We start from the raw sequence: 12095 nt of genomic DNA on the forward strand, positions 1-12095 counted from the left end.
ACGGATATTGGGCAAGTACTAACATACATTCTATAATTGAATACATACCTTTGTCACAGAAACAGGAGATAAGCATGTCTGACCACCAGCACTGAAATTGCAGAAAACCTCAATGGCATCTGAAGGACATCCGAGATTTGGATCAATCCAGTATTTTCCTATTAATTTATTGAAAACATTAAGATATTTAAATGCTATACTAAAATATATTTGAACAATTCTTACAAATTATCATATTTTAAAGAGACATTTTGTCTTACTTGTAGAAAAACTTAGAAGATTATAAAGATATTAAGATTTTGTGAATAAATGGAAGCTGCAAGGATTATATAAAATTAATATTGAAAATATTGCATTGTTCACATACCTATCAATTTAAGGGCATTTCATAATTTTAATAAAAAATAATGAAATGGCTGAATTTATTGCGTCATTCTATAGATAAGATGAGCTCAACAGCTGAAAGTAAATTGTCTAATCTTATACAGTTAATAGAAAAGTTGCACTTAATGTAGTATATGTGTATATTTCTGTTCTACATTTCTTAAAAAGTATATTTAAAAAAAAATAGAAACAATTTCTTCAATCTCCCTGAGTTAATATGTATCTTTATGATAATTAAAATAAAAATAATGCATTTTTTTTGTTTTCAGAAAGAAAAATATACAGTTAAATGGTTATCATTTTGGTGCTTTCTTCATCAGATTTCTAAGTGGGAAAAACTGAAGTCCCTACTGCCAGTGTAAGACTGCCAACCTTTGCCTCTACAGAGGGCCCAGAAGAATCAAATGGGGCCTAAAGTTAACCTACAGGAAATACTAAGGCTGAAAAAGTATTGAGCTAGCATCATAATTCTAGAATAACATGCTCAGAGTATTGAAATTGGACTTATTCCAAATGCAAGACAATCAAACCATATTGGTCAAAGATCATTTTCTACAATAGGTAGACATCCTTGTCTGTTCCACCCTTACCCGGTAGCAAAGATTCCTCTAGTTTATCCTGGGCTTCCTTTGGTCCATCATTTTAGACTTCAAAATTCTTCCCTCTACTATTCTGATAATCCTTCAAAATGAACACGTGCTGAATTCGTAGCGCCAAGAGTAGAGGTCTGTTCTCTATTGCAGTGGTTTTCAAACTTTAGTGGCATTAGAACCATCTGATAAAACACAGGTAGCTGGACCCCACCCCCAGAGTTGCTGATTCATTAAACCTGGGGTGGGGCTTGAGAATCTGCATTTCAACAAAATCTAATTCTGGTTGAGGGACCACATTTGGAGAACCACTGATTTATCGAAATATGAAAGAAAGGGATGAAAGCCACCCTACCTCCCAGTCCCTTTTTTATCCCATTTACTCAGAATTTTGAACACTTTATAAAGTGCAGAAATTAGACCTGGATTTTTCTTGAGGATTGATGTAGGCTTCTAGTTGTATCTGAGGGAGTAAACATATCTTTGTTCACAATCTTTTCTCTTCTAAGAAATAGTTTCATACTACTATGTGAGCCAGTAAATTCTTTATAAAAAGTTGTCCATCAAGCAAATTTTTGTTGTTATATGGGGTAGAATGCTTTGAATTCAGGCATTACGTTGTACAATGGTGAATGGGTAGGGCCCTTATAATTTTTTCAGGATATGCTGAGCTATAAGTAAAGCATGGTGGTTAATATTGTAATGTACCTTTTGTAGACTTAAATGTCCTAACTCAAAACTGGCTGTCACCTGAGGACATTGCTTCCCTTGCAGCCCTTTCAAGTTCTGCCACAGCCTGTATAGCATTGCGTCTGGAGCCAGGAAGGTGTCTTTCTTGCTCCTCTTTGCCACCTCCAGACCATTCTCCTGGCTTTTTCCCTAAAAATGCTCCATGGTAAAATTACTGTCATCACATTATATCATCTATTATGTTGCAATAGTTGACTTTCCTGTTGCAATAGTTGACTTTCTTTCTTTGGAAATTTTAGCTTTGGCTGTCTATCACTTTTAGGAAATCTATTTATGACCTAATTCTTGATTTTAAATCCACATGGATGATACTTCCAATACCCTGGCCTCCTAGTTACTTGAGCTTTTTTCTACCAATGTTCTTGAACCCTTCCCCTGATCCTCCCCTGTCCAATTTACTTTAATCATTAACTTCTAAGGCCACACCCTAACCTATGTTATTACCTAAAACTAGAATTTCTCTATAATTTCACCTCTCTTCTCTTTCTAGCTCATTCCCTTCCAATAACTCTTTGATTCCATCAGGACCTACTATTCATTGATACTACCACTTCTTGGGTAGTGTCTCATTGTCTCTCATAGTCATGTGTTCACTTCCCTTCTTACCCAGCTTAAAACCCACAGTCTTTTACTATAATAACTTCCTTAGAGACGTCCTTAACCTCCCTGCCCTGCCTCACTTCATTGTATTTGACTTATAAAACTCCAGCCTTACCTAAGTCCAGTTTTGTGCCTGTAAACGTGGGTAAATGTGGCTGTAGAGAAATACCTCTATAATGGCTGGTCTCACTTTAAATTCAAATGTTTGTAAGGCTGCGAGACAATAATACTGTGTTTTCCTAGTTCATTCCCTCAATCACTGTTCTAGTTAACAGTTTGAAACCTTTTTCTCTCCCCTTAAATTTATTATACCTATTCCTTTATTTTTAACTGGTAACCTTCAATTTCACTGAGACAATTGAAGCAATCTGAAGAAAACTTACATAGGCTCCTATGATTACAGCTACTTACTAATCTGTACTTGCACACGTATGTTCTGCTTTCCCTCTTATGAGTACGCTGTGTTATAGAAGGCTTTTCTTGTCTATTATACTTTCAGTTTCAAATTCTTCCTCTCATTTTTTTCTTTTGAGTCTGCTTCTGTTGTCTGCTGTTTCTGCCAGTCCTCATTCATGGTGATTTGTCCACTTGCATGACAGGTTATCATTGATTGTGGGCTAGGCCCTATATTTGAGAAATTATTTGAGTTCTAGGGTGATGTTATCTTTTACAGACGATAGTATGTAGGGGGTATGAACAGTCTGGAACCATCTTAGTACAAGTTCAAATTTTGAAATTTTCTGAGCTATCTCAATGATGCAAAGCTGGGCTATAATTTGTATGAATGTCTCTTTTCTTCCTAGAGAGGAGCCCTTTGAAAACTTAAGTTCTTTGGTGGGTCACAGATTCCCACTTTTGACCCCTAGCCTTTTGAAGTCCCCAAAGCACTACTCAGTTTCTGAACACACCCAGTGAAAGTGTTGTGCTCACCTCTCTGCCGTCTTCAAAATCTTGGCTTAAAAGCTCCTCACTACTTTGTTAGCTATTATATATAATGTTTTTGATTCAATTTTTTAAATTTAGCCAGGGAATTTGAATTTCCCGCTTTATTACTGTGAGTAGAATCTCTCTGGCTTCACCATTTTATCTTAAAATCTAAAAAGGTTTTAACCACTATCATTCCTCTAAACTGCTCTTGTGAAGGTCATCAAAGATCTTCACATTGTTAAATCCAGTGGCCTTTCTCAGTTTGCACCTTACTTGGCACTGACCCAATCCATCCCTTCCTGCTCAGGCAAACATTTTTGTCACTCCACATTCATCTAGTTTTCCTCCTATCTCAGGGATAGCTCCTTCTTAGTTTTATTTCTGTTCCCCATCATGTCCCCAATCTCTACACATTAGTGAGCCCTATGGCACAGTATTTAGATCTCTTCTCTTTCTTTACCTTCTTTTAAGGTAGTCTTAAGCAGTCTCAGGGTATTAGATACTATTTACATGCAAATTCATGACTTTTCACCTCTACCCTGGTAAAAGATTTTACCTCTAGCCATCTATCTTTTGACTTCTCTCCTTAATAGCCAACTCCCTACTGGACATTCTTACTCGAATGCCTAACAGACATCTCAAACGAAATCTGTCCAAAACTGAACTACTGATCTTTCTGCAAACTTGCTTCTCCATCTCTATTAACAGGAACCTACCCTTCTCGTCTCTTAGTCAAAAACCTCAGAGTCATCCTTTATCATTCTATTTCTCTCACAACCCTTTGAAAAATACTATAAATGGAGCCACTTCAAAATGGAGTTGGAGCTGCCATCCCAGAGGAATTAATTGCCTTGCATGTCTTACTCCTGAAACTTTTGGAATGTTTAAAATGGGCAAAATACCCTTTGGACTGGGCCAAACCAACATTATATTCCAAACAACTCTTTAAGAAGCTAACGGGAAAACAGACATTCCGACTACTGAACTGAAAATTAAAGACATTCATTAGAATCAGTACCACCATGTATACCTAAGAACAACATAGCTTATTTAAACCTCTAGAAACTACTTCCTTGACTTATTAACACAAATAGAAATTATTTCCTTCTATTCATGTAATCATTTCCCTTCCTTTTCTTAAAAAAAACAAACAACTCCTTGTCTTCTCCCCTTAATTGAAACACTATTTGGTTTTCAGCCTGAATCAGTGCTTTCTGAATAGCTGTTCTTTTGGATATCAAATAAATGCAAACTTTCTTTCATTTTGGCCTTTTATTATTAGGTTAACAATCCACATCCAAATTATCGACAATAACTGCTCGCTGTACCTTAAAGCACATCCAAAGACATGACTATATCTTATCACTTCCCCTACTAACAATTCTAAGCCAACCCATCATCATCTTTTACTTGGATTATTTCAACAGTGGCTTCTTCTGCCCTTGTCTTCCTTATATTTGCAACACATCAGCCAGAGTAATATTTTAAAAATCTAAGTCAAATCATGTCATTTCTTTGCTCAAAAACTTCCCATGACATCTCATCTTATTCAGAGTAAAAGCTGAAGTCTTTTGAGTAGTCTGCAAAATCCTCTATAGTCAGGTTTCTTGTTATCTTTCTGACTTTATTTCCTGCCAGTATTCCCATTATGCACTCTCTTCCAGTCACACTGGCCTTTTTGCTAATCACAGTAACATGCTAAGTACATTTTCAGGCCCATGGGTTTTCTATTTGTTCTTTCTGCGCAGAAAGCTCTCCCTAGATTTCTTGTAGCTTTTTCCCATAACGCCTCCTGATATCGCTCAAATGTCACTTTCTCAAAGATGCTTTATCTAACTCTATTTAAAATATCATCCCCACTCCACTTTCTATCACATTCCCCTTTTCCCTGCTCTTTTGTGTTTCTCTACAGCACTTAACCACCTCTTAGTGATTAAAGTATTTTTGGACATAAGACCTTTCTGATACCTTGCAATCCATACCACTAAGCTACTTCTCCTCCAACGAAGGCAAACCTTGAATCAGATTTCAATGAACCTGTATATCTTATAATGTGTTTGTTCCTTTCAATTCTATAGAATTGCATTTTTATGCCCTCAAATATAGAAAAGAATCAAGCTTAGAATTACTACAGGCAGCTATAACTGTAAATATTATTTTAGTTTTTATGTAATCTTGGCAAGATATATAGGTATATAAAAGTTAAGCATTTTGTTAATATAAATAAAATCAGTATTTCCATTGTACTTTTAGAATGGAAGCAGATGATTTTGGACAAGTGTGTGTGTGTGTGTGTGTGTGTGTGTGTGTGTGTGGCATGTATGTATGTATAAATTAAAATAAAATGTGGACTACTATTCACCCTGCAGAATGACGTAACATAGTTGTTTTTTCCCCCCAAAATTAGCTTATGTGTCATTGTGTTGGGACAAGAGTTTTTAGCTAAAAATGATAACTACTAATGTTGATTGTGCAGCTGACCATAGACCCAATAGAAATTAAAATTAAATGACATATTGTAGCAGACAGGATTTCCCCTACTTATAATTAGATAATGATGACTATTCCACTCTCTTTATCTTTTCCTTGATGGTTCTACTCTAAATTCACATTTGCACCTCTGGTTAATGGATGTTGGGGTACCAGTGTAGGCACGAGAAAATTCCAAGAATAACAAACCACTCCCTTCATTTGATTATGAGGCATTTAAATTCCATTTTAGGAGGTGTGATGGAGAGGGTTCTATGATATCTTTCTTTATGCTGCCAACTTTGGTGGTCCTGACAAGTGCTCCAGTCTGTCAACACAAAGTTCCCCTCTTCTTATTTGAATTTTTGACATGAATGTGATACATTCCAACAACAAAGTGTATGCAAGTAATATAGCAATGGGTGGGGTGGGTAAAGTTAGGGAGCAATCAGGCTGGGTAGTAGAAGACCTTAGAAAGTAATGTAAGCCCTTAGAAAGGATACTCTGACATCAGAAACGTGTCTCCCTCTAAGAATATTTGGTTCGTGGTGACATTAAAATGCCTTCTACCAGGGTTTTACCAAAATAAATAATATTTGGAATGAATACACGGCAAATCTCAAACATACTGAAATGATGAAATGAAAACAGACATCAGAGTTTGAGGAAACCAAGAACTTACCATCTAATACTTTGTGTTCACAGTTAAGCAAATCTTTGCAGATTCGTGCTGGGTTATCTCTTGTACCAAGAGGATTCTTGATGCTGCGCAGTAGATTGCTAAGGTAGTTCAGGGTTTTGAATATCTCTGCACTGTAGTCAATTAAAGTTACTTCGGTATTCTGGTAGCTCTGCCAAGTCATCGTAGGAATCATATTAGTAAAAAAGCATAAAGTAGCTGTCACCAGTAGGTAACTTTAATGATCAACAGAGATCAAGGCAGAAGAAAAATGTATTCCTATGGTGTACAACGAATTGAGAGTAGGGTGTGAAAAACAGCGTATATTTAAATATAGGCATACGTGTATGTTTTATTGTTCTTGATCCTATAAGAGATTAAGTTCACACTCAAATGTCTAGTTTTCAAGCTGACATAAAACTTAATATAAAAAAACTTAACACTATGCCTACTGCATAATGTTTTTAAAAATTATACATTGCATAACTAGAGTTTAAATAAGAAAAATGAGTAGTGATGGTAGGTCCCATTTTAAGAAATGGCCAACTTCATTTAACTATTTTCTTCTAGAGTACTAAATTCCTTACTAAAAAAATACTTTAACAATATTACCTTATTGTTTTAAAATTTTCCTTAAAAAATTCTACATATATATTCCTGCTTATTAAAATGACTTACCTTGTCCTTAAAAAATGGTTTAATTATTTTCAATCTGTTTTAAATGTAATATTTGTGATAAAGCCACATTTTGGCACCTGAAAAAAATTTCTGTTTAATTTGTATATTGAAATTGCCAATGTAAATAAAGCCAGATATATTACCTCCATCTGTAGAGCAGTATGTGATTCAATCAACGCTTGAATAGCAGCATTGATATCCATTTGTTTCTGTGTAAAACAAAACCATTTGAGATCAGCAATAAGATCAACACTGAGTGCTCTAAAGTAAAGGCTATAAATTCTGAAAGCACTGCTGTTAAAGTATACTAGACTTATCTGAAAGGGATTTGCATCTCTTATGGTCAGACAGATCTTGCAAATATTGCCTGGCTATCTGAAAGGACAATATGCTGCCTTCATCCAAATCTCAAAAGTCTCCTAGTTAAAACAGGGCCAAAGTCTGGAGCCTCAAATGAAAAACTATTTGTCTCTACAGCATGAAAACACACACAAAAGTTACTCAAGTGGAAGAAGAAGGAAATATGACCTCCCAGTTAATAAATTGTAAAGTGAAAAATAAATAACTGTAGTAATTTTTAACAGTTACATTCTTGTGAGGAAAACAGAATAAAATACTACTGTCTTGAGGTAGTCACATTAGTTTAATCTGATACTTCTGTGGTCTTAAAAACAATTTCCGAAGTTGGAAAATGTACCATTAGTCCTAAAAGAAATAATATGGTATAAATCCAATCTCCTCCTGCATTTAATAAGAGGTATTTTCAGAGAAAGACTCAGCATAACCATTAGTAAGTCTTTTTGTATTTTAGTTTTTAAAAAGCTTGGAAACTAAGAAGCATGATTTGCAAGACAGTTCTGTGAAATGACATCTGTGTAAGCAAATCAAGCAATCTAATTTTTTTCAGAATGATTGTACTGCTAAGATATCTTTTTAGTTGGAGGTAGATACAATAAAAAATGTTTCCAACAGATCTCTCATAACTCATGGTAACTCATGGTTGGTAATGTGAAAAACAATTAAAAATGATGAGACAATCAATAAATGTAATCTTTCTTGCCTCAACACGTGGTTTTCATGTTGGAAAATAATTCACTCATTCTGCATATATGTATATATACACAATACACAATGTGTGTGTGTGTGTGTGTATTGCCAAACACTATGATACAAATTGAGGATTAAATGGTAAGCAAAAAAGAAACTTGCCCTTGTGGAGTTGAAGTTTAGAGGGGAAGAAAGGCATTAATCAAATCACCTCAAAAATACATAATTATAAATTGTGATATGTGCTCTGAAACAAAATGAAAAAAAAAAGGCCTATGAGAGAAATTAGGGAATCTGAATCAATTCTGAAGGATGTAAGAGGTCTGGACGGGATAGATCAGGGAAGGCTTCCCTGAGGTAGTAACGTCTGAGCTGAGATATAAAGAATAAATAAGAATTTTGAGTAGAAGGGGTAGGAGGGCTTTTCAGGCAGAGGTAACAACCTTGCACAAAGGCCATGAGATAGAGAAGCAGGGCCTGTTAAGGAAACAGAAAGGGGTAGCCTAAAAAGTTCTGTACAGATGAAATAATTCTGACCACCATGCCTATGTAAATGGATAGATTTTGGACGTGAGTCACCTAAAAATAATGGTACTAAACATGGGCAACTGAATTAAGTACTAAACAATAGCCACCTTCATATTTTCTAATTGGTTTGTGATTAGGGCTTTAATCTTATAAAACTTAGAATAGCAGTTCTCAGACTCTTCAGACTCAGGATCCTTTTACACGTATAAATATTATTAAGGGCTGTAAAGAACTTTTATTCATCTTAGTTATAACTTTTCATATTTATTACAGTAGAAATTAAAACATAAATCTTAAACAATTTTATTAGTTGCTTTAAAACAATTAGCTCATTATCTGTTAATATAAACTATTTTTTAATAAAAATAATTGTATTTTCCAAACAGTGAGAAGGATGGCACTGTGTTATACTTTGTATAACTCTTTAATGTCTGGATTAGTAGAAGATAGCTAGATTTTTACATATGCTTCTGTATTCAATCTGTTACCTGTTGTTTTAGTCAAAATATATGAAGAAAATCTGGCCTTTTAGAGATATGCAGTTGAAAAAAATAGCCTTTTCAGATAATTATGGATATGCTTAGGTAGTAGTATACCAAAACTTGACAAATGGTGGTTACTTAAGGGTTAGTTGAAATGTGACATCAGAAACCATATCTGCAAACTTTTTTGTACTCATTTATATTAAAATCTATAGGTTTATCTTAAGCTTTGAAAGAATCTTTACCTATCACTTGGAAAATATTGGTTCTTAAAATAATATAGATCTTCCAAATATTGACACATTTTATTATATAATATTAAAAAATTACATTTATTAACATCATCACAAATCTTATCAGAAAAACATAACACTGGGAAGCTGTCAAACTTATGGTAGTAGATACAAGTTTTTCCCAATTCTTAATTTTGCTTGAGAGTTGAAATTTATTATTGGCATCAAATTCTGTCAGTTGTTTTTTTTTTGAAATGACAGGCTCACTTCATTCATTTTCAAAAAAAACATCTGCTGAATACTCATGTTTGAATATCATTGTTCGTCTGTCAAGTTAAAAATGGTATTCCATGTTCCAGGTAGTTCAATTTGCAACTCGAACAATTCCACAAGGGCTTTTATTTGAGGCAACCACTTTACTTCAGTATGCAGCAGAAATACTTTATTATGTTCTTTCATTTCATCACACAGAATATTAAAATGATGTGTGTTCAAGATTAGAAATTTAAAAAACAGCAAAAATGGTGAAGTAATGACCCTGATAATTCTCTCATCTATAAAAGCAATGAGAAAACTGGGGGGGAAAAAAGTCAGAATGACGTTTTGTAGAATTACAGAAATTATCAAAATGTACCAACATGGGAGCATTTATTTAAGAAAAATAGCTTGATTTCAGTAAGGATAGTGAACTTTTTGGAGCTTTAATTTGTCACCTGTCTAGTGGTTCCCTGGAAGACACCACTTGCAAAGCTGTTTTAGTTTTATCTGACTCAGAGCAAAAAGCCTTTTCCCCAGGAGAGCTTTTCAAAAACATTTAGAGAGAATTATTTAAGTTTGTGGCTGACTGGAGCAGTGGAAAACAGTTGGGCGAACAATAGGCTAACAAAATACAAGGAAAAGCTAGGGACTGAGATGTCCATAGAAACTCTGAAAAGTTCTGACATATTCCTGGGAATCTAGAAGTTCAAGTGCATGCAACAGGGCTATGCACATGCTCAGGAGAAACCTGGGATGGCCCTAAACTCCTTCCTCTGATTGATCTTCAGATTCTGTGAAAGAAGGAAGTTCGGGCTAAAATATAGTTGTCAATTGCCTAGCTGAGCATTGAAGGAGTGCTGTAACATGCAGACAGACATCCTTGGAAAAAATTGAGAGACTCACTGGTTCCGGCATTTAAGGAAACCTCTCTCTAATCATTAGCTGACCACTAAGCCAACTGAGTGGAGACTTTAGTGGTCACATATGTCAAAAAATAACAAACTTTATTAAATTCAGTAAAGTCACTAAATAAACAAAGAAACAGCAACAATAATGACAATAAACACTGGGGTGGGGGGAAGAATTTGATTTCCAGATGTGCCACATTATGTTACTTAAAATGTCCAGTATTTGACAAGAAAAATACAAGACATGCAAAGAAACAAAGTATGACCCATATACATGGGAAAAAAAGCAATCAATCAATAGAAACTGTCCCTGAGGAAGTCCAGATATTGGACTCAGTAGGAAAGACTTTAATTAGCTATTTTAGGTATGTTCGAAGACCTAAAGGAAGCCATGTCATTAGAACTAAAGGAAAGTATGAAAAATATGTCTTATCAATAAAGAGATAATGTATTGATAAAAAATATAGCCAAAACAATCTTGAAAAGAAGAACAAAGCTGTAGGTCTCATAGTTCAATTTCAAAATTTATTACAAAGCTACAGCAATCGAAGCAGCGGGATACGGGCATACAGACACATAGACCAATGGGATAGAGTCCAGAAATAAATCCTCACATATATGGTCAAATGATTTTTGACAAGGATGCTAAAACCATTAAATAGGGAGAGAATAGGCTTTTTAACAAATAGTGCTGAGAAAATTTGATATCCATATGCAAAAGAATGAAGTCAGATCCTTATCTTGCATCACATGCAAAAATTAACTTAAAATGGATCACAAACTTAAATGTAATTGCTAAAACTATAAAACTCTTGGAATTAAACATAGGGGAAAAGCTTCATGACATTGGATTTGGCAGTGTTGTCTTGGATGAAAGGTAACAAATGAAAAGTAAGGCAACAAATGGAAAAACAGATAAATTGGACTACAAATTTAGACTTCTGTGCAAAGGACACTGTCAACAGAGTGAAATGTAGCCCAGGGAATGGGAGAAAAAATTGCAAATCATGTACCTGATAAGGGCTTAATATTCAGAATACATAAAAAACTCTTACAATTCAACAATAAAACAAAAGCACACCAGTTCAAAAATGGGCAAAGATATTTTTCTGCAGAAGATATTTCAATTGACATTTTCTCAAAGGAGATATATGTCAATAAGCACGTAAAAATATGATCAACACCACTAGTCATTAGAGAAACACAAATCAAAACGACTTAGTGGTATCTAAACGAAGTTAGATATCACTTCAAACCCATTAGGATAGATGTTATAAAAACCAAAAAACAATATAACAGGTGTTGGAGAGGATGTGGAGAAATTGGAACACTGTGCTCTGCTGGTGGGAAGGTGAAATGGTGCAGCTGCTATGGAAAACAGTATAGCAGTTTATCAAAAAGTTAAACATAGAATTACCATATGATCCAGCAATTCCAGCAATATTGAAATGAATTGAAAGCAGGAATTTAAATAGGTATTTGCACACCCATCTTCGTAGCACATTATTCACAATAGCCAAAAGGTGAAAGCAACCCAAGTGCCCATCTGGATAAACAAAATG

General features: G+C 34.7%; 1 protein-coding gene across 7 annotated transcripts in view; it reads right to left on the minus strand.

Annotated features, from left to right (window-relative positions):
• The window catches only part of COL24A1 (collagen type XXIV alpha 1 chain), a 308258-nt gene that overhangs the window by 6972 nt on the left and 289191 nt on the right, over positions 1-12095 (minus strand). For all 7 annotated transcript variants that reach the window (XM_074335081.1, XM_074335082.1, XM_019751779.2 and 4 more), the window contains 3 exons: positions 7221-7286; positions 6403-6571; positions 49-158 (listed from right to left, as the gene is read on the minus strand). In XM_074335081.1, the coding sequence (XP_074191182.1) occupies positions 49-158; positions 6403-6571; positions 7221-7286 (345 nt within the window). The remainder of the gene's footprint in view (positions 1-48; positions 159-6402; positions 6572-7220; positions 7287-12095) is intronic.

This window comes from Rhinolophus sinicus, linkage group LG06 (genome assembly GCF_036562045.2).
Source record: "Rhinolophus sinicus isolate RSC01 linkage group LG06, ASM3656204v1, whole genome shotgun sequence".
Taxonomy (NCBI): domain Eukaryota; kingdom Metazoa; phylum Chordata; class Mammalia; order Chiroptera; family Rhinolophidae; genus Rhinolophus; species Rhinolophus sinicus.